Genomic DNA, 23,280 nt, shown 5'->3' with positions numbered 1-23,280 from the left:
ATTTTGCTTGCTTGTACCTGTTATGGTGGTGAATTTGTCATTTGAACCTTGCCAAAAAAAGGCACTATAGGGGTGGCAAGAGCCTTAACCAGTATCCAGAATCCCAAGGGCGACAGGTGCAGGCCATCTCTGGCAAAGCATCGTGGTCTGTCGATCATGTCGTCCCAGGCAGACAAATACTGGATCCACTTAGAATGATACCAGAAGCTTAGCCAATTGTTGAAATCAATCATTTTGTCCTTGTACTGTGGTATCATTCTGGGTGATGGCAGGATGCTACTCAGGGCTAGGATCATACCTGCCTGGGCTACAAGATCAGAGAGCTCCTCCATGTCTCTTTTCATGTAGTCCAGGGAGGTACGTCTCAGGTCATTCACACCAACATGGACAATGACAGTGTCATATTTGTACTTGTTGTGGAGTGACCTGAGTGCGTGCGTTATGTGGCAGATCCTGGCACCTGACAGGCAGCTGACAGTAACTTTCTCCTTGTTTAGCCTGGTGAATGGAACATCAGTGTGCCTGACTATAGAGTCACCTATGACTAGAGTGTTGGGTACATTGTTATGCCTTATGGACTGTGGTTGAGTGACATACTGAGTTTGTGGGCTATGTGTCATTTGAGTTGTGTTGGGGGGTGGAGTTTGCTTGCGTTTCTGCTTTGGAGGTCCCTGAACAGATGTGAAATTTTCACTTGGCTTTCTACTCATTTTGTAATGTTCAAGGTGACTCTTAATGAGTTATTACTACAGTCCCCATAATTAATAGTTATTGTGCTGCTTTTGCATTTTATGTGCCATTTGTTTGGCTCCAGGTTATATCGGTTATGACAGGTGTAGTTTCATTGGTTATGATACGTGTAGTTCTGTTGGTTATGACAACTGTAGTCCCTCCTGCAGGTTTTCATCTAATGATAACTAACCCCAACAGTGTTCAGCATGACCCCTGAAAAGAGGCATCTGTAGCTAGTGGGTTTACCTGCAGACAGCAAATAAATAAAAAGTGAAGATATTAGCCTATGAAAAAAACTGTATGTCAAAAACAGTTTGATATAAATCAGTACTATTTACACAGCAATGCTGCAACATTTTCATAGGGCGGGGCATTAAAAACAGGGGGTTAGAAAGTAAAGTATATGAGAGTATTTAAAATGACAACATGCTCAAGGATGTATACCTTTAGCAGTAAATCATACTTAGGCATTACCACATTTGTATGACCAGAAATGTTACCAGTTGTGCCTCAGTCCCTGTGAAGATCAACAATAGTTTCACACCAGCATTACCTCAAACTTTGTTTAGAGCTTCAGGCTGCTGTATAAGTTAGCACTTCTAGGATATTTCTTCATTTCTTTGAGCCTGGTATGGCAGTAATGCAAATTTGTGATTTTAACAGGAAACTCCTTTAAAACAACTACAAATATGTATTAAAAACAAAACAAAACAAAAAAAAAATCTAATCTGTAATAGAACAGAATAGAAAAATTTAAACTATGCATACTTTTATTGGTGGGTTAGAAGAATGTTATCTTTAGCATTACAATTACAATAAAACTGAAGCATTCCAACAACTCAAAACTTAAAAAAAAAAAAAAAAAAAAAAAAAAAAAAACGCTTCAAGTTGGAACCACGAACATTACAAGACTTTTATTATACAACAGATTGAGCGCTTTCGTCCTTTAGAACCAGGACTTCATCAGAAGGTGTCTTCCAGTAGATGTACTATTATACTAAGTATAGTTACATGTTACCTTACTGTCCTCTTCAAGGTCAGTCGTTGTAACAATAAATAACAGCTCTTGGACAGAATCCCAACTATTATTATTATTATAGCCAAGGGAGGAGAACAGTTAGAGTATCACCTGAAGTACAGCTGTGTCAAATTATGTTCAACCTCTGAAATGTGCATCCTATTTCTAATGTTCTAGGGTGTGTACAGTAACCCTGTAGCAGTTTCTAAACTATCTTGTACAGAATCATTCATGAAATAAACTGCTGGTGCTGCTGCCCCCTAGTGGAATGAGCCCTTACTCTGCCTTGAAGACGTTTATGGTATTTAATATAACAAAAGGTAACACAGTGAGAAACCATTTGGAAAAAATCTGCTTGTTGACTTGTAGGCCTTCTTGCACACCTCCCCCCTTTTTTTTGAAAGATACAAAAAGCTGATAATTTTTTTTTCTGAAGTCAGTAGTCCTTCTTATATAACATCTAAGTTGTCTGTGGACATCCATCAGATGCTGATGGTGTTATGCATCATTTTGGCAGTTTTCAAAAAAAAAAAAGGGCAGATGAAAGAATTGATTGAGAGACATTGCAGATGCTGCCTTTGGGATGAAAGATGGATCTGTTTCAATGACATGCTATCCCAAATCTGTAATTATCAGCAAACATGGTTACCCACAGTCAAGCCAGCTCCTGTAAAGTAGACAGATAAAACCCTGAGTATGACCTAGGTGACCCAAGTTTGATTATTGTCTCAGATGCCTGCTGGAGATGACAGAGGAGTGAAAGGAAAGATGAGGCCCTGTCTGATGTTCATCATAATGATCACTGCTGCAGTAGCCTTACCAATACAGGTTATATCCTGCAAAGGATATAACAACCGGCCAGCTTCCAAAGCTTTAGGGCATCTTCCATGTGCTCAAACTGTCAGTCAGCTTTAACTGAGATGACTAAAAATACAGGTTTGGGTGAAGTCCTTTAGAGCTTTCCTGCCACTGAAGGAATAGATCCTCTGAGGCTTTCAAGGGTCAATGGTTACCTTGTGCTGTTTCTTTGCTGGGCAGGTAAGTTCCCTTTGGAAAAAAAAACTTCCATTAAAAACTGTTTATTTAATAACACTTTCCTGTTTAGGAAAGTTATTTTAAAGTTAGGAGTTTGTGTTTTAATGGACTGTTATAAGACTGTATTGCACTTTTAAATGTGAACACTTTTTTCCTTGAGAGTTTGAAAGATGTTTAAAGTATTTGAAGATCATTGTTTTCTGGGGCAAAATTTTATTTTATTTTCTGGGGCTGAAATAGTGTTGTAAAGTGCTTTGTACTGTGTTTTTATGTCAAATGAGTGATTTTTTAAGACTTTAAATTGTTGCTGGGTTTTGCTGCTTGTTTTCCCAGGGAAATAGGCACTATGTTTTTCTTGACCATGGAATAAACTGCCTGTCTCACAGTTGGTCTTTTTTCCACTCACAAAAAGAAAATGTTAAGCAAACAGCCTTTGCCACCACAACAGACTAGTAATTTGCCTCAGCTGCAGGTGGGTGACTCTGCTGTGGCCATTAGTTGTTCCTCAGACCACTCATCTTTTATCCCAGAACCCTCTGGTGTAGCACCTGCAGCCACTATGGATCAGGGGTTAGCCATGTCCTCTGTGGTTTGTGAGGTCCCCTCAGTAGGCAATGTACAGCCACTATTGTCAGTCCTGGGAGACAGAAGAGGGACGGCTTCCCTCTTTTGTCAGAATGTTGTGCTCATCATTGGTAAAGCTGTAGCTGCCATTAATAACACTGTTGGTCCCATTTTCCTGTCAAAAAGGAACAGAAAACTACACACGTATGTATGTATGTATGTATTCCTAGTCAAATTCCCTTGGACAGGAGTAGTTTACTGGGTTTGGCTCAGGGTTTAATTCCGGCTATTGATACTTCTTATAAAGTAGTTTCTGATAAAAGAAAGAAGGATACTTCTTTGCCTGAAAAGATTCAAGATTCTGAATTTGGTAAGGAAAATGAAAGGACAGATACAGAGTTTTCTCCTCAGATTTCTGGTTCAGATTCAGAGAAGAGCTCAGTTTCTGATTCTCCCTGTGGGGGTTTCTCTTTCCATGAGACTATTTCCAGAATGTGCTAGTGTTTTTGGTGGGAGAAAGATGGGGGTTTCTCAGTCCCTCAGAAAATATTACGAACTGTTAGAGAAGGAATTTCCAGAACCTTCACTCATTCCTCCTGTTCTGTCAGATTTGGAGAATGTGTCACTGCTTGGAATTTTCCTGACAGTCAGCCAGTTGCCCTTAAAAAGGCAGACAGGATATATAAAGTTTTTCAGTCTTTTACATTTTTATATAGACTTTCCAAACCTGGCCCAGTGGCTAGAACTTTAGTTAATCCTACTGCTGTTAAACATTTAGTTAATTCCAATCCTACTGTTTCAGATAAAGATGGGAAGATTATTGATATGTGTGGGAAAAATATATGCTTCTGCAACTTTGATTTTCAAAATGTTGATTGTCAGCCTTTTTTGCTAAAGTTTGTTCTGACTAATTTTGAAAGTATGGGAATGTTTTTTTTTTTCTGTAGTTTCTTATTGTGCACACAATTTTGCTTTAAATAATTTAGTTTCTTCTATTGTACAAGTCACTACTCATGGTTTACAGTGTGTGTATGTCTCACTTGATATTTCTTCCAGGGTTATGGCCATTAATACTGTTTTCAAGAGTTTTGCCTGGCTGCATTCTCAGAACTTCCCAGATGATGTTAAAAATGAGATTTTAAATTCTCCTTTGGATAGAGATTAAGTTTTGGCCCCTCTGTTGCAGAGGTAATCAAAATGTATGACAAAAGGGTTAAGTTGATACAGAGAATCTCTTTAAGATTTTTCAGCCCTCCTTTTCCAAATTTTCTAAGGGATTATCTAACTCTCTAACTCCCCATCAAGTTTTGGCAAAAAACAAAATAAACAGTCTCAACAAAAAGCATGTAAACAGACATTTAAAAAGAAATAGCAAGGGGTTCCAAAATAATTATGGAACTTCTCAAAATCAAGGACAGTCCAACAATTCAGAATAACTGTTTAAGGGACCTTGCCCCCCCTCCCACCCTGGAAGCTCCACTTCCCTTACGGAAAGTCTGGATCTCCACTTTTCTCTTTGGCAACATAGAGTTTCAGACAAATGGGTTCTGAAGATCACTTGTCAAGGTGACAGATGGCAGTGGGAGGAAATTCCACCATTCCAGGTGAGGGAGGGGAGAAATCCCTCATCCACTAGATCAGACTCCTTTATTTCCATCTGGTCTTCATCACATGCTGTTTTTTGAGTGATAGGACTAGTTCTTCCTTCCCAGATGGGGAACTGTTTTTATTTAAGGATGCTTTTAGTGCCAAAGAAAGAAAATGTTTGGAGATCAGTTCCAGACCCTTCTTTCCTAAACCTGTTTGTGATAGTGCCCAATTTCAAAATTATGTCACTTCACAAGTTATTGCTTCTTTTTCCTCATTCATGTTTCCTGGTGATATTAGATTTAAAAGATGCTTATCACCACATCCTTATTCATCCATACATCAGTTATTTCTTAAGGTTTTGTGTGTGTGGACCACATTTTCAGTTCTCTCATTACACTTTTGACTATACACAGCACCAGCAGTCTTCAAAATGAGTCTAGCTCCAGTTATATTTCATTGAGGGTAGCCACATTTTTCCATACTTAGACAACTTGCTTATCTTTACAGTCTTTTTCAAAGTGACAGGAATCATTCACTTGGTTGACAGATCTCTTACACAAGTTGGGATTCCAAAAGAATGTTCAAAAGTCTTTTTTGACTTCTTCACAAAGGAGTGTTTCTGGGGTGTCAGCTGGATACTTCAGTTCAAAAATATTTTCTTCTACAGGAAAAACAGATTTATATCTATATCTATATCTATAGCTATATCTTTATTTCTATTTCTATAGTTTTCCACTCAGACTTTGTTCACAATTTTGGCTCTCATGGCATCTATGATTCTGATGATAACTATGGCAAGACTCCATAAGAGAAAAATACAATGGCAACTAAAGTCTGTTAGGTCCCAACACCAGTTTTGGGTTTGTCAGAAGAGAAATCACTTGCTGGAAACAGCAAATATCCTTAAATCCAGGTCTCTCTTTCTTTCTCCCTCTTCAAAAGTAGTCAGTCATCACAGACACCTTGGAATTTGCTTGGAGAGAAGTTCAGGAGGGATAAAAGTGCAAGGTTTGGGGGATAACAAAGACAGATGCAAGCATATAAATGTGAAAGTGATGCTTGCCATGATCAAGGCACTCAACTCTCTGAATCAGCTTTGATCACTTGGACCTCTTCATGTTGTTACAGACAGCACCATAGTAATGTGGCTCATCAACAAGCAAAGGGAATGTATTTCCAAGATGGCTGCACACCGTTCACCAGCGTAATTTCAGCTTTCCCCACTGTGAAAAAGAAACTAAGAGAGGGGCCCAAAACTCTGGCAGATTTAGCATATTCAGTTACTGGCAAGTATACACACTGCCTGGATGCCAGCCATGAAGAAACTTATAGAGCCTAAAAGAAAATCAACTAGAAAAGGTGAAGAAAAAACACTGGCTAGGAAGAATCTTACAGCTGTTCATCAAAAAGCAGGTAAAGCTCCAGCTTTGGTGCAAGACATGGCTTCCAGTAATTTAAGGCGAAGAGAAAGCACAGTAAGAAAAATCCTGCAGCTGTTCAACAAAAACAGATGAAGCTCCAGTTCTGGGGCAAGAGATGGCTTCTGATAATTCAGAGGAAAGAAATAAATCAAATGTGCTCAGAAACATTGAAGGAGTATATCAACTCAAATAGCAAAAAGCTGAAAAAATGGAAGATGCCTTAAGCAGCTATTCAGGTGAACTGATAAAACTTAAAAATTCAAAGGTCAAAATGAAGAAAAGGCTTGCTGAGTATGAAACTGCTCAAAAAGACCTGTTTCAAAATATGGTAGAGTTAGAGTACCAAGCACGCATGGAAAACCTGACATTTTCTGATATACAATAGAAACAAATAGGGAACTGGACTAGTATTCCTCAGCAATATTTGTTAATTGAAAGGGCACATTGTGCATTTTTCCAAACCTGGCCATGAGAAAGCAGCCAATACCTGTATTAGTAAAGATGCAATCATACCAGCAGAAAGAGTTGATCTTGACAAAATTGTGGCAGAAGGGCAAAGCATTAAAAATTAGAGACAGTAGAGTGTTGGTTAAAATGATTAATCAATGTACACCAGGCAGAAGAGATGAAAATTTATTCCAGCAATCAGGGAATGTCGAGAGGCAGGTGTGAGATTTAAGCTGTTGCATCCAGCTGTTTTCAGAATATTTCTTCCTGGTGAATCAAAATAATTGTTTGATGCAGAACAGACTAAGTAGGAAATAGAAAAGTCTGTCCAACAAAAAGTGAGTCAACAAAGAGAATGGGACGCTTCTTCTCATTCTTCTGATAATAAAGCTCATAGAGAAACTTTGCTAGTGAAACCTCCAAAGGAAATGCTTGAGAGACAGAAAAAAACCCCACAAAAGTTGACTAGAAGAATCGGGAGTTCCCTGGACTTGAACCACAGATGAGGTTGGGAGATGGAGATGAAGAGGAAGAAGACCAGCAACACAGAAACTGTTGAATAAATGTGAAACTGTAAAGCATCAAAACATTTGTGGAATATGACTTTGCAAGAAAAAGGGGAAGGATTTGACTTTTGTTGACTTTATTAAACTTATGGGGGACAGAAAGGTGTATACCCCACTTAAAGTAATTGATGTTTGGAAGGGTGCTAAGGGGGGAGAGGAGGGGAAGAAAAAAAGTAATTGTAAGTAAAACAACTTTTATTCTGAACAGTATTTGCATAAAACATTTCATGATATAAACTGCATGTTATATAGTGAAGCATTTTCAGTTTTTGCTGTTTGTAATAAAGGTACCAAAGTAAACAAGTGCTGCCCTTTTTTCTTCTTTTTTTGTTTTAAGAAATGTAGGCATTACAATGTAATAAGAGAAGAAAGGGTGGCCAAAAGCATGTTTAAGTTAATATGCTGCAATCCTGGGTTGTTTAGGTACAGGATGTGATGCAAAAGGGCACAGATTATTATATATGTAGATTTGATATATTTTCTCTTACTTTTGTATAGGTGAATGCCTGGATTAAGGCCCTTGGCTTAATCTAACAAGTGTTTTTTGTGTGTAAGCAAGTAAATAAGAGAACACTAAATGTAATGAAAAGTTTTCCTTAAGCAAATAAACGTTCAATTTTAGAAATCTGTTGCTGAGGGCAGATGTATATTTTATTATTAGGTTTCCAAGCTGCAATAAAAGCCAGAGCACTTTTTAAGGCTAAAAGATAATATTTTCTGAAACCATACAAGCTCTTTTTCATATCTGGGAAGGGAATAAATATAACACAAGAACAGACAGCAATTAGTGTAAGTAGGTGCACAGGCTGTGACATGCATCTTAGCATGGATAACCTTAGTTTTAGGTTAGGTTTTGCTTTGCATATGCAGCTGTCAATTTACGACAGTTGTTCCTATCAGGAGGGTTAAACTTCATTATTTGAAGATGTACATAGTTTTCTGTGTTTGTTTTAAGTTAGTAGGTTATGGGTGCGTTCTCTTCTGGGGTGTGTGATTTTTTGAGGGTTTTATTAAAACAAAAAGAGTTGTGAAAAGTGACATAAGTTCAAATGGAGATGACAAGTAACGACTGTATAAAAGATAAACCTGCCAAATATTAGTGGGTGCATGTAAGACAAAATCTGGGAATAGACATTTAAAAAAACTGTCATATATAATACTTGGGAATAATAACTTCTTATCATAACAGCTACACTAAACATATTATTTTGGAATTTGAATGGCCTCGCAGGTATAGACAAAAAGAAAAGAGTATTTAATTATATTAAGAAATGCAAAGTGCAAATAGCAATGCTACAGGAGACACTCTTGGGAAGAAATAAGAGCGTGAAGTTGATAAAGAAAGGATTTCAGGAGGGATACTGAGCAGGGTATCAGGGACAAAGGACAAGGGGAGTATTTATACTAATTGCAAGAAAAGTTCCAATAGTAATAGAAGAGGGAAAAAGCTAGTAATGGTAGATTTGTGATAGCAAGGGGCAACTGACAAGGAAGGAGGATTATGCTAGCATGCATTTATATTCCCCCAAAACTTCATTTATGGAGTTTAAGAAGATTTTTGGGAGAAATAATCAGCTTTCAGGAATATTATTTACAGGTGGGGCCTGGAATTTGATTTGCAGCATTTAGGATGTATTTGGGGGACCTAGAAGGGAATATATAACAAAGAGGGTAAGAAGAAGAAATTTATGAAATTATTTGGTATGGATTATGTGAATTCAGTAGTAGGAACTAGGAGAGAATTTACATATTATACTCCAAGGTATAACAACTGGGGTATACTAGACAGAAATTATATTTTACAGGAACATGTGCATGTAATTGAAAGCTTTGACAAACATCCAATAAATACTTCAGATCATGTGTCAGTAACAACTAAGATAAAAATGCAGGGTAATGAAGTAAAAATGAGACACTGGAGCTTCCTTCCCCACCTACCTGTTAAAAAGAGGGTGAAAGGAATGGATAGTGTAAAATATTTGAGAGTTATTAGGGACAATAGAATTGCTTCAGAAGTTATAGCTAGTGAGTTGGATAAAACAAAAATGGAGTTTAAGAGTAAGGCAAAAATAAAAGAAAAAGAGATATGGTTAAGAAGTAATAAGAATTCTTTATTTGGGGCTGACACATATTAAAGTATGGCAGAATAAGGGGGATCTCACAGAACAAGAAGAAACGCAAGTGCAAAGTGCTAAAGAGTAAATAAGGGATTGTCTGGATAATATGCATGAGTTTACAACAATTGCTCTTAAGTGACCGGCTTTTAATAATATCTCCAGATAACAAAAACTTTTAGCACAGCAACTTTGACAACAGAAAGTAGAAAGGGTTGTCGCCAAACCTAGGAAGCCTATAACAAGAAAAATAACCAGAGATCCTGTAGAGATATTATACATATTTCAGAAATTTGATGAAAATTTGTATAAAGCAACAAACTGTGGGAATCAAGAAAGAGTACAAATGGAAAAATGTATGGAAGACTTAAGTATGGCAAGGTTAGAGGTATATGAGGCTCAACAAATAACAGTTAAAACAGGAGGACATGAGATAAAAACAGTGATGTATAATGAATCTGCAGGAAAGTCACAAGGAACAAATGGGTAGTTTGGAGGTTAGGTGGGAAGAAATTGATAAAGATCTGGAATAATTTAATAGTATTTTAAAAGGATGGGAAGCACCAACATCCTTCAGATGAAAGCTGTGGTGGCTGTAATACTTAAAGACAAGAAAGACCCATCAGACCCAGCTTCATATAGATCCATTTCAATTTTAAATAATAATCATAAAGTGTTTATGCCTATACTAGCTAAAAGAATAACAGAAATGTTGCCAAAATTGATAGATATGGATCAATGTGGTTTTATGGAGGGGAGGCAAACATTTAGAACAGTAATAGAACAATGATGATCCAGAGGGTAGCATAACATAAGGAAATGCCACTATTGTTAGTGAGTTTTGATGCAGAGAAAGCATTCAACAGAGTAAGCTGGGATTTTATGAGTAGGGCAATGTAAGCATTTGCATTCCCTTGTACGATAATATGGTTACTTATGAGGATATATGAAGGATCAGAGGTAAGAATTAAAGCGGGAGTGGTCCTCTCTGATAAGTTGTGTCTGGACAGTGGAACCAAGCAGGGATATCCTCTTTCTCCTTTGTTATTTGCTTTATATTTAGAGTCATTGGCAAAGAAAATAAGGGAATTAGACATTCAAGGATATAGCTGGTATGGTAATCAAGAAAACTTGGCTTTATTTACAGATGCTATTACTTTGTAGCTGATAAATCCAGAAAAAGACATTTCAGTGTTGTGGAACATTTTGAGACAGCTTCAAGTATTTTTGGGATATAAAATTAATGAAGATAAAACAAAGGCTATATTCATAAAGTATGTATCCATATATGCAATGGTTCAGCAATACCCATACATATGGGGAGACGATAAGTTGAAGTATTTATGAGTGTAGATTAAAAAGGCTTCTGTTTTGGCAGCTAAGGATATGTGGGAAGAGACTAAATAAAAGATAATACAAAAATGATAAACTGGAAGCTTTTGTTTATGGATAAGGACAGTAAGATGCAAGCATTGAAAATGTTTTTACACCCTTTAGTGGTCAGGCACATATATGTCAATCAAAGGAAAAATTGTGGGCAATGATTAATAAATAAATGAAGGAATTTATTTGGGAGGGGAAGAGGGCAAGGGTTATGTGGGATATGTTTGATCCTTACAGTAGAACAAGGTGGTTTGGGATTAAACTGATTTGAAGGGATATTTTAGAACTACACAATTAAAGCTGATATACATAAACAAGCAAGGATGCTGGCAATATCATTTGGGTCAGAATAGGGGGCCCCAATATGAATAAGTTCTGAGCAATGTAGTTTTATTTTTTTTTTTTTAGGGTTCTAACATAACTTAGTTTATTAATGGTGATGGACCACAACAGTGGTTTCTTTTTCTTTTTGAATTTCCCGTGATACTTCATTCTGGTAGCTTCTGTTAACTCAATGTATTTTTCCACACGTGTTGAATTCCTTAGTGAAGCGTGCTGTTGTTTTAAGGTCTGGGGAGGTACAGTCATAAGTGACTCTTGATATTTCTTCTCAAAGTAGGTTAAGGTTGGCATGGTTTTGGTCCTTAAATTTAGTTGGGTTTGCTAAATGAGTTTTGGGAGTTTAAAAGAGAAGGTCACAAGTTTGCGGTCCGATTTCACTGGGCAAGAAAATACCAGAGGGGTAGTGCAAGAGGTTGCCAGACTGGTAAGAATCAGTTCAAGAATGTTGTGCCCTGTAGTTGGTTTATTTATATGGCACACTTCTATAACTTTTATTAATTCCAAAATGTCTTTATTGTACTTTTTTTCTTTAATATCAGTCTTCTATTCCCTCTTTAACTGTCTTTCTTCTTTCATCCTCCTATTTCTTAATACCTGGCAAAAGTTAAGATTACACAGAAATTCGCCTGAGGTCAGTAATCTTATATAAAACTGTTTTCTGTTAGTTAGATTTCAGCTACCTCAACTCCTGTGCATGTAAATATTTTACTCGTTTGTCTAATGTGGTATTAAAATTAACTTTTGATGTATTATCTCTTTTAAAATTTTACATTATTATGTATTAATTATATTTTATTGTTCATTTTTCTGTGGAGCTTCTTCTAACTGTGCCTCAGCTAAAAAAGGGTTTTCTGCTGTGGCCCAGGTAATCAATACAAATCAATCAATCAATCAATCAATCAATCAATCAATCAATCAATCAATAATGACAGAATTACAGCAAATCTCAAACTGACTTGCCTTACCTTTATTCAAGCCACTCAGCCATTCATATGCTGTTAGTGCAGAGTCTGATGAAGCCGTCATTGGGTAGATATCATCCTGGTATGCCTCAGACTGCAAAATAAGCATATGTAAAACTATACTGTTAACATAAGTATTTTTTACTACACATACAGTACAATATTCTCAGTTTGATATCCAATACTACATTAACTGCTAACGTAGGTAAATGTCACATACCTGTAACCTAAGCTCTACTGTTGGTACATTTTTCACGTTATACTGACTCCAATGGAAGCAGATGAGCCATGGAAACCTTCTAGCTAAAGCTCTCAAAAGTTCTCTTATATGCTAGCTGCATTCAGTAATATCAGGTGTTTTTTGTGTCATAACATAGTGGTGGCATTTGTCAGGAAAGACTAAGTGACTTATGAGACGATGAATTGCACACCATCAGTGAACTACAGTTGTTAGTTACAAGTAAATAATACATACTTCTGAAAATAAGAACATAGTTCAAGAACTGCACATTGAGGATATTCCATTCCACTTTCCCATGCCCTTAATATAGCAGGCCTACATTTCATTCCTATATATCATGTGCACAGATGTCTGGACTGTAGCCCTAAAACTTGCTACAGAGAAGCCAGCCATATAAATAATCACTAAGGCATGTGCAGGCCCAGAAGACTATGACATCAACTTCTTAGGTTAGTAATTATCACCCAGTGCCCAGAAGACAGTTGGTAGAAAGAATTATTTTTCCCACTATTTTTGAAGAAAACAACAATTGAAGAAAAGGTACAGATCATACAAGGACAGAGGAAAAAAAGTTTTTAATTCTGCTTAAATATTTTTAAGTTGAACTTAAAGTGACATGTGTGTGTGTGTGTGGGGTCCCCTTCGAATTGTCGACATTTCAAAATGTCGACATTCATATGGCCGAGACCATATGATCAACATTTGAAATGTTGACCATGGGGAACCGGCATCTCTCTACAGTGGGGAATGGAAAGACTTCCACTTCCGCACTGTAGTGCAATCTCGAAGTTGGTATATTTAAGTTCCGGGGGGTGTGGGGGGTGCAGGGGGCGAAGCCCCCCCTGCTAGCAGCGTTCAGGCAAGTTTGTTTTTGTTTTTTATGGGTTTACTTGTATGGTCGACATTTCAAATGTTGATCATATGGTTACGGTGATATGAATTTCAACATTGTGAAATGTCAACCATATCAAGTAGACCAGTGTGGGAATACTTTTTTTGTACTTTTCTGCTTTTTTTCCATGTTTTCACCAAAAAATTATCTGTATGCATTTTTTTTTTCTGGGACCTTAGTATTGTAGCTTCAATTGCAGTTATGGGAAGAATGTGCTTGTACATTATACTGCACTTCTAGCTCCAGAAGTAGAATTACTTGTAAAAGTTAGTTGTTTGTATTTTGAACCTTTTCTGGGGATCCGTTACCCATCCTGTTCAAGCACAACCTGGAGCAGTGGATGGGAAATTGGAAATTCACCTCTGTCCTGACACCCATGTCTCTGATGGACATAGGCAGCCGTTAAATCATGCCCTAACTAAAATACACTCCTTAAAATAATCTCTAAGGTACAATAACTTGTGGGATATATTTGGGTTGCATGGCTAGGCTTATCTAGGCCCCAGTGATCATTATCCTAGTATACATCTATGAACCTATGAATCTAATAAAAAGGGGACTTATAAAGACAAATGTGATTATTGATTGCTCTGCTCTTTCCTTTTGTTGTCATTCTTCTCTTTTACTTTCATTGGACAGCATAAGCTACACTAAGTTTAGGGGGAATGAAGTTGATGTTGAGTGGACTAGATGATGGTGCGACAGATGTAAAATAATGTAATAAGGCAAGGATGACAGGATGTGACATAACTAGACTGGTTGGGTTAAAGGTCATTAAGAAAACCAGAGATGAAACATCACAGGTAGGTGAGCAATAATGGCAAGTGACACAGAGAGACAAAGGACAGAGGCATTCAACCTGTCAGTTGATGTAATGGCCTGGTGAGAGACATGGAAATAAGGTAACACATTTTTTTCATTAGGGGAAAAAGTGAAAACAAGTAAATGCAAATGTAATAAGAATGCTAGCTGTAAAAATGAGCAATGACAGCTGCACAAGGATAAAATGTGAAACTGCTATAATGTAACAAGGGGTGGGAGGTGTGTGTAAAGTGGAGGATGTACTTTCAGGCATTATATGTTTAAAGCTGGCAAGCTAACAAATGCCACATCTAAAATTAAGTAAATATGATGGAACGAGAGGGAAAAATAGAGGGATGGAGGAAATATAGAAATGCAACTTTTACAGATATTACTAATATTATTACTATATTATTATTATTATTTTATTATTATCATTGTTTTATCTCTTCCTATACTATTTCTAATTTGTATAAAAGCAAACTGGTTATAAAAATAAAAGTATATAACAAGATAGTGAGTGTTTTACTAAGACAGTAAATAACTATCGGAAAAAAATGTTGGAGAGGACATGAGAGAAAGAAGACCAAATGAGTGATAATGAGAGATGGCACAAAGAATATACAAAGAACTAATAAAGAGATTAAATTTACTGAGGGGGGAAGCCACCAAAGCAAATATGAGAATACCAGAGCAGGACAGAGAAGGAAAAATAATAATAATAACAGGGATGATTGTTGTTGTTGGCTGGCTGGTTTTATGCAGTGCAAATGACTGTCATGTGGAAGGCAGCATTACGGCATGGAATAGATGTTAAGAGACAAAGAGTTAACAGGACTCCAATAAGGAAAGTCAGATATGCAAATATGAATATAGTTCTTGTAAGAGAGGGGGATTTAACCCAATGATAAGCAGTTGAGATCAAAAGCAGAAACACAGATGCTACATAGAAATGTTTTATAAGAGGTAAAAGTGGTTATCAGAATTTCACAAACAGATAAGGAGCATTAGGAGGAAGGAAAAATGAGAAGAAAGATAGTCAGATCTCAAATGAACAAACTGGAGCAGCTGAAAAGAGAATACAAGGAATGGATGATAAAACCAGCAGTAAAAAGCAAAGAACTGCAGTATTATGCAGGTTAAAAATAGCAAAACTGAATGTAAATGGGATAGTGAATACAACAAAAAGAGACAGAGCCCTGAGTTATTTAAAGAGAGGGGAAAACCAAATGGCAGGGATGCAAGAAACCCATTTAACTGATGATGAGTTCAAACATTTAAATTGACAGGAATTCAGGATGGTGGCAAATGCATCATGGGAGAATAAAAGAAGAAGAGGGGTAGCCTGGTTAATAAAGAGGAATATTCCATTGCAAGAGGAAGGGAAACTACAGGAAACAAAGGGTATGTATGCAGGCATAAAAGGAAGAACATAAGAACAAATAATTACACCAATACTAGTATATTTTACACCAAAGAGAAGTATAAAATTGATAAGAGAGATTTTAGCTAAGCTGCTGGCTTTTTCAGGAGGGATATGTCAAGTGGTAGGAGACAGGAATATGGTGATGGAAAGGGAAGATGTAGATGCAGGCCCAAGGTGAAGGAAAATGTAGAAGGAGCGAACGTTTTTGGGACATTATATGAGAGCTGTAGGAGTACATGCTTGTAAGAACAGTGAAAATGTAAGCAATGGAGCAGGCTACACATTCTATTGCCAGAAATATAAATTGTGGTCAAGACTGGACAGGGGCTATACCAATACTGAAAAGAGGTGGAGAAAGATTTGCTCAGAATTAGTTCAAAATGATGTGAAGATTACTGAACCTACACACATTGCCAACATACTGGCTGACAGGTTCAGTGCAAACTTCTCCCCCCCAAAAGGAGAGATATCTATACCAGAGGACTGTTGCCCCCAAACATCTCCAATGCCCAGGTGAGAACTGCTCTCCAAAGCAAAACACAGCATCCATGGGACTGGATGGTGTCCCCGGCTGTGTGCTCCACGAACTCAATGAGGAATTAAACCCGCAGTTAGGACAGCTGTTTAATCTTAGCCTCACCTCAGGATACGTACCCAAGGAGTGGCGCATGGCGACTGTGGTCCCACTTCACAAGGGCGGTGCCTCCACCGACCCTGGAAATTACCGTCCCATTAGCTTGACAAGCCTTATCTGCAAAGCCATGGAGAGGATCATAATGGAACTCATAAATAAAGACATAGGGAACTTGCAGACTTTGGATCCAACCCAGTTTGGCTTTGTCAAAGGCAGATCATGCCTTTTAAACTTGGTTGACTTTTTCGAGACAGTCACCAAGGCCATTGATGAGGGAAAGGCAGTCCATACAGCCTACCTTGACCTGGCAAAGGCTACTCATCAGCTTGAATGTAAACCCATACATCACAAGATGGGTTGCAAACTGGCTAAGTGACAGAACCCACAGGGTCAGAGTTGCTGGAGCCATGTCAGACTCAAAGCCTGTCACAAGTGGTGTCCCACAGGGCTCAGTCCTGGGTCTACTCTTGTTCAGCATCTACTTTTCTGAAGTACAAGCAAACACAGGAGGTTTATGGCTGACAAAGTTTGCAGATGACTGCAAACTGGGCGCCATAGTCGAAAACACATCTGACACAGATATCCTTCAGAAGGGCCTCACAGAAACGGATAACTGGTGCTAGAGCCAAGAAATGCATAGTCATACCCTTCGGGAAAAACAAGGTTACCCCTAGCTACCATATAGGTGGCAATCCACTGAGCAGAGAAGAAGTCATCAGGGATCTGGGGACCCAGGTTGACAGTAGCCTTTCGTTTGACACTCATGTTGCTAAAGTAGTTAGGAAAACCTTCTACATTGCCCACCTGATCATGAAGGGATTCACATCTAGATCAAGGGAGGTCATCATCCCCCTGTACTCATCACTCATTAGACCTATGATTGAGTACAGTGCCCCATTCGGAATGTATCTGACCCGACACCTGCAGCAGCTGGAAAGGCCCCAAAAGTTCCTCACCAAAAGGATAAAGGGTCTCAAAAATATGTCTTATGCTGCCCGACTGAAAGAACTCCAGCTCTATTCAGTCTCATACCGCTTGCTCAGAGGTGACCTGTGCCTGACATATAAGGCCATGTCAAACCCTGATTTGATGAATATGCTTCACCTCAAAAATCTAGATCCTCAGAACCACAAGGGCGGGAGACTTAAACCCTGACACGGTTATTAATAGAATGTGCTGGAGGGACAGATTCATCACCCAGAGACTCCCTATGCTGTGGAACAAAATCCCGGTACATGTGAGGCAGAGCACCTCGCTGGCCTTGTTCAAGAGGAATCTTGACCAATGGATGGGGGATCTCAGATATACCCCAGGGATTACTTCAGTGTCACTGCTTGACAGAGGCACAGCAAAATAATAGGCATAGTTTTATTCAAACTAAAGGGGTGGCGAAAGCCAAATAACTATGGGCTAGGCTTATAAATGCCCTTGGGCAGATAGCCTAGTATGAACCTATGAACCTAAGATACTTGCAACCCAATAATATTATACAGTCTGGTGGAGAGTGATTGGCTGAGGAAAAAAAAAGAGAAACTGGCTAGGAGATAATGTTCTCTGAAAGCATTCAGGGTTTTCCCAAAGTAGATAACGTTCTCTGAAAGCATTCAGCAGCTTTCCCAAAGTAGTTACTGTTCTCTGAAAGCATTCAGTTGTTTTCCCAGCTGGGAGAGCTATAAAGATAAGCCAAAACCAATCAGCACTAAGCAAAAGCACAGGCTGCACCATTTATCTTAGCATGGATGAACTTCCTTTTAGGTTAACTCAAGTCTGTGAGTATGGCTGTCAGTTTGGGAATTTTGTTCCTATTAGGAAGGTAAAACTTCAATATTTAAAGGTGTGCATAGTTTTGTGTGTTAGTATTAAGTTAAAAGGTTTTAGGGGATATTGGGGGTGCGTTTGAATTTTTTTTTTTGTTTGAGGCTTTCAATAAAACAAAAAGATTTATAAGCTGTGACATAGGCTCACATGCATATGACAAGAAACAACTGTATAAAAATTCAACCTGCCATTGTATGCATGTAACACAAAAGCTAGAATTAGACATTTAACAAAAAGGTGTTATATATAAAAGGTGGGAATAATAACTTTTTAATGCAATTATGCTTTCTTTAATGTCTTTAAATGTAAATGACCTCACAGATAAATACAAACAAGAAAGAGTAGTGAACTATACTAAAAATGTAGAGTGCAAATAGCTGTGTTACAAGAAAGACAAAAATGAAAACAGACCAAACTGAAAATCCTTCCACAGCAGGTCAGCCCAGAGATAAATCCAAGAACACATGGTTGAGTATACCACAGTTATAACATGGGTTTATTAAAATACTTCAAGGATTACAGGAGACATAGAAAGAACTGAACATGTGAATTTGATAAAGAAAGTTTTTCAGGATGGTTATTCAGCAGAATACCTGGGGCAAAGGAGAAGAGGAGTACTTATATTAATCGCAAGTAGAGCTCCAATAGTGATAGAAGAAGATAAAAAAAGATAATAATGGCAGATTTGTAGTGCTAAGGGGCTACTGGCAAGGGAGGAGAATTAAACTGGCATATTACATTCCACCTAAAACTGCTATAATGGTGCTTAAGAAAATTCTGGGAGAAATAACCAGTTGTCAGCAAGAAATACTACTTATAATTGGGGACTGGAATTTGATTTACAGCAGTGATGTGTCTGGGGCCTAGAAGGGAAAAATAACAAAGGAGGGCATATTTTTGAAGAAACTGATGAAAATATTTGGCATGGAAGATGTGAATTCAGTAATAGGAGTTTGTAGTGAATTTACATATTATCCCTGAAGATATAAAAACTGGGCTAGGCTAGACAGAATTTACATTTCACAGGAACATGTGCATTTAATTGAAGGTCTTGATATCTACCCAATAACTATTTCAGATCATGGGCTAGTTATAGCTAAAATAATAATACAGGGCAATGAAATAAAAATGAGACATTGGCGCTTTCTCACCTATCTGTTGAAAAGAGATGAATTTAAGGAATGGGTAGTGGAGATCATTCAGGAGCTGTTAGAAAGGATAGAAACATCTTCTGAAAATATAGCTAGGGAGTGGAATAAAATTAGGGTGGAAATAAAAGAGAGAGCTATGGTTAACAAGTAACAAGACTTATTTAGAGGGACTGACAAATTATAAAGTATTGCAGAATAGGGGGAATCTCACAGAATAAGAAGAGGATCAACTGTAGAATGCTAGGCAGAAAATAAGGGATTACCTTGATAATATGCACAAGCTTAGAAAGATTGCTGTTAAACAATTGTTTTTGATAATAACACTAGAGCACAAAAACTTTTAGCACAATGACTCAGGCAACAAAAAGTAGAAAGGGCTGTCACCAAACTTAGGGAGCCTATAACAAAGATGGCAACAAGAGATCCTGTAGCAGTATTAGAAATATTTTGGAAATTCTATGAGAGCCTCTATAAAGCAGAGAAATATGAAAATCAAGAAAAGATACAAATGGAAATGTTTATGAAAGACTTAAATATGCCAAGGTTAGAGGTAGATGAGGCTAAATTACTAACAGGATAGGAGGAGATGAGATAAAAATTGTGATGTATAAGCAATCTACAGGAAAGTCCCCAGGAACAGATGGGATTCCTATGGAACTTTGGAAGCTAGGAGGAAAAAAACTGATAAATATCTGGAAGGTTTTGCTTAACAGTATCTTAAGAGGAGGAGAAGTACCCCATCCTGGAAGAAGGAAGTGGCAGCTGCAATACCTAAACAGGGTAAGGATCCAACAGATCTAGCTTTATACAGGCCCATTTCAATACTAAACCATGATTATAAAGTATGATATGGATCAATGTAGTTTTGTGGAGGGAAGGCAAACATTTGACAACATTAACAGAACACTCATGATCCAGAAGGAAGCAGAATGTAAGAAAATGCCATTGTTCTTGGTGGGTCTTGATAAAGAGAAAGCACTTGACAGAGTAAGCTGGGACTTTATGAGCAGGTCAATGGAAGCATTTCCATTTCATGAAAAAATTATAAGGTTGATTAGGATACTATATGAGGGATCGGAGGTGAAAATTAAAGTGGGTGGAGTCCTCTCTGATAATTTCTGCTTCAGCAGAGGAAACAGGCAGGGGTGTTCTTTTCCCCCTGTATTATTTGTGTTATATTTAGAACCATTGGCAAAGAAAATAAGGGACTCAGAAATTCAAGGATATAACTGGTATGGTAGTCAAGAAAAGATGGCTTTATTTGTAGATGATATTATTTTGTACCTAACAAAAAAAGACATTACAGTGTTGTTGAACATTTTGAGACAGTTTCAGATATTTTCAAGATACAAAATTAATGCAGCTAAAACAAAGGCAATAGAGGTAAATGATGTACCCATACATGAACTGGTTCAGGAATACCCATATTTATGGGGACATGATAAAATGAAATATTTAGGAGTATGGATTAAAAATGATTCTAGTGTGTCAGCTAAGGATATGTGGGAAGAGACTAAACAAAAGACAGCACAAAAACTGAGAAAATGGAAACTTTGTTATATGGATAGTAAGATACAAGCAGTTAAAATGCTTTTAGTCCCTTTAGTCTTATACACAGGTCAGGCATATTGTTATCAACCAGAGGAGAAGTTGTGGCTAGCAATTAATAAAGAGCTGAAGGATTCCATCTGGGGGGGAGACATCAAGAGTCAAGTGGGATAAGCTGATTCTTCCAGTAGAACAGAGCAGACTGGGATGGGTCTATGTTAAATCTCAAATGCTTAGAACAGTGATTTTTTTTTCCTAGGGAAAAAAAAATCGCTGTTCCACAAAAAAAAAAATAAATAAATAAAAATTTAAACATTAAACAAAGTGGGGGGTCTTCACCCTCACACCCCCCAACTTAAATGTACCAACTCCGATATCGCACTACAGTCACGAAAACGGCAAAGTAACGGAAGCGGCCAAGCGATTTTTTTTCCCAGGGAAAGAATTTGCTTATATGCTGTTTCACTATTTTGCCTTTTTGTGCTTTCAAGTTCGATCAAGAAGCATTTGAAAGAATGTGTCTTCAATCATTTAATAGGAACCCGATTGGGATTACCTAATTTGAAGGGGTATTTCAGAGCTACACAGTTAAGTCTTTGAAGGGGTATTTCAGAGCTACACAGTTAAGTCTTCTATACATAGCACAAGCAGAAAACTATAATTCAAATTGGAAAGGGAAGATGATGATGAAACACGAGGGAAGCTCATGAAATAAGGAGACACTGGGATTTTGGAAGCAGGCCTTTAAGGGGAATAACAATAATCATGCAGAATATTATATCCATAAAGTAGCAGAAAGTATTCTAAGGCCTAAACCAACATGGGAACGGAGAAAGGAGATTCTGCCAATAGGGATGACTACAATTAGGGATACAGACAATAGGCAAGACGAGGCCAGAATTTATTGGAGAAAACTGCTAAAGGAACCAAGGTATTGAGAGTAACTAACTAGAGAGGAAAAGATGATAGAATAGGAAGACACCGAGAATGTATTTGGACTGCAGGTTAGAGATTGCCTTCCCTATCAGGGATTGATATCTGAGTATAGGCAAAGAGAAAGAAATGGGGGGGGGGTCCAAAATAAAAAAAAACAGCACTGGTAGAGTTTTTAATAGAATCTAGAACAGAAGCTGCCATTAAAAAAGGAATAATTAGTACAGCATATAAAATATTGCATGATAACTATAAGAATCAATCAGAGGAGGTTAGAAAGGATTGGGAAGAGAGAATGGAAAAGCAATTCACAAAGAAACAATGGGAGGATAGATGTATGTCTCCCAAATATGCAACAAAATCTAGAAGATTTAGGATTTTTGCTTGGAAATGTTTACATAGATATTTTTATACCCCAAGTAGCCTCCAGAGAATTTTTCCCCAGGCAGACAGTAAATATTGGAGATGTAAAGGGGAAGAAAGAGGTAATTGGGAACATATTTTCTGGGAGTGTGGTAAGTTGGCAGACTTCAAGGATTCCCTGCAAGATGCACTGTCAGAGATGCCGGGTGGGCAGATTGGTCTGATGACGGAGATGATTTTTCTGAGCTATGATACAGAATCGGAATTGCCTAGACATGGTAAGGCCTTGCTGTGTCTAATAATGGTGGCTGCCAAAAAAAAAAATTACTTAAAAATGGAAATCAAAATCTAAGCCAATTATACTGGAGGTAGTGAATATAGTAACAGAGACAAAACAACTGGAATTCTGATCTTAAAGGATTGGAGGAAACTACATACGAAAAAATGGGAATTGTGGGAACAATACATACGCGGGAAGAATGAAGTCTAAAAGGCGGCAGGACTTAAATGAGCTATGTAATGTTTGAATGAGAAAGGTTGGGTAGATTATAAGTGATGTATAATGTTTACAACTGGGAATGTGTCAGTATGGTTTGTGATGTAAAATGCTTGAGACTAGGATTGTGTTGGTGTGGTTTCTTTTCAGTTATATAAATGTATGATTGCCTATGTAGTAAATTATGGTTTAATAAATATGTTTCTTCTGTAATAAATAAGGCAAGAATTGAATAATTTATGTAATATTGCTTAGGTTATATGATATATAGCAATATATGTGAAGTATAATCTTTGTTATGCTAATACAGTTTGATTACATTTATATGAATGTAAATCTGCCTAGGTCACAAGTGATAAATCAATAAAGGTGTTTGAAGAAAAGAAAAAAAGAAGAAGCGGTGGTTATAACCCATGAAACGGTGTATGAAAATGTGAAAAAAAATCAGTTGGAAAATGGAAGGAAATAAATGCCCTTAGGCAGATAGCCTAGTACCTACCTATGAACCTATACACCCCTGGGATCACTTCATTGGCTCTGCTTGACAGAGAGTCAGTTAATTAATCAATGGGGTGGTGAAAGCCGACACACTGGCTAGGCTTATAAATGCCCTCAGGTAGATAACCTAGTACCTACCTATTAACCCATGAACCTATGGATCAAAAGGTGTTAGTCTTATAACTATATATTTTACCACAATGGTTATATTCAGCTCAGGTATTCTTGAGTCCCTTCAGAGAGGAATATATTAAGAAAATGAGGCAAATAATGAAGCAGTTATTTTGGGAAGGAGCAAACGTCCA

The 23,280-nt window shown here is 37.5% G+C and overlaps 1 protein-coding gene across 2 annotated transcripts in view; it reads right to left on the bottom strand.

The window, feature by feature from the left end:
• LOC122793164 (coronin-2A-like) overlaps window positions 1-23,280 on the bottom strand; it is a 2,539,836-nt gene that overhangs the window by 48,032 nt on the left and 2,468,524 nt on the right. For both annotated transcript variants that reach the window (XM_044060980.1, XM_044060981.1), the window contains one exon: window positions 12,178-12,268. In XM_044060980.1, the coding sequence (XP_043916915.1) occupies window positions 12,178-12,268 (91 nt within the window). The remainder of the gene's footprint in view (window positions 1-12,177; window positions 12,269-23,280) is intronic.

This window comes from Protopterus annectens, chromosome 2.part0 (assembly GCF_019279795.1).
Source record: "Protopterus annectens isolate FY-2018-M chromosome 2.part0, PAN1.0, whole genome shotgun sequence".
NCBI classification, from domain to species: Eukaryota; Metazoa; Chordata; order Ceratodontiformes; family Protopteridae; genus Protopterus; species Protopterus annectens.
This window is presented reverse-complemented; position numbering and strand designations above follow the sequence as displayed.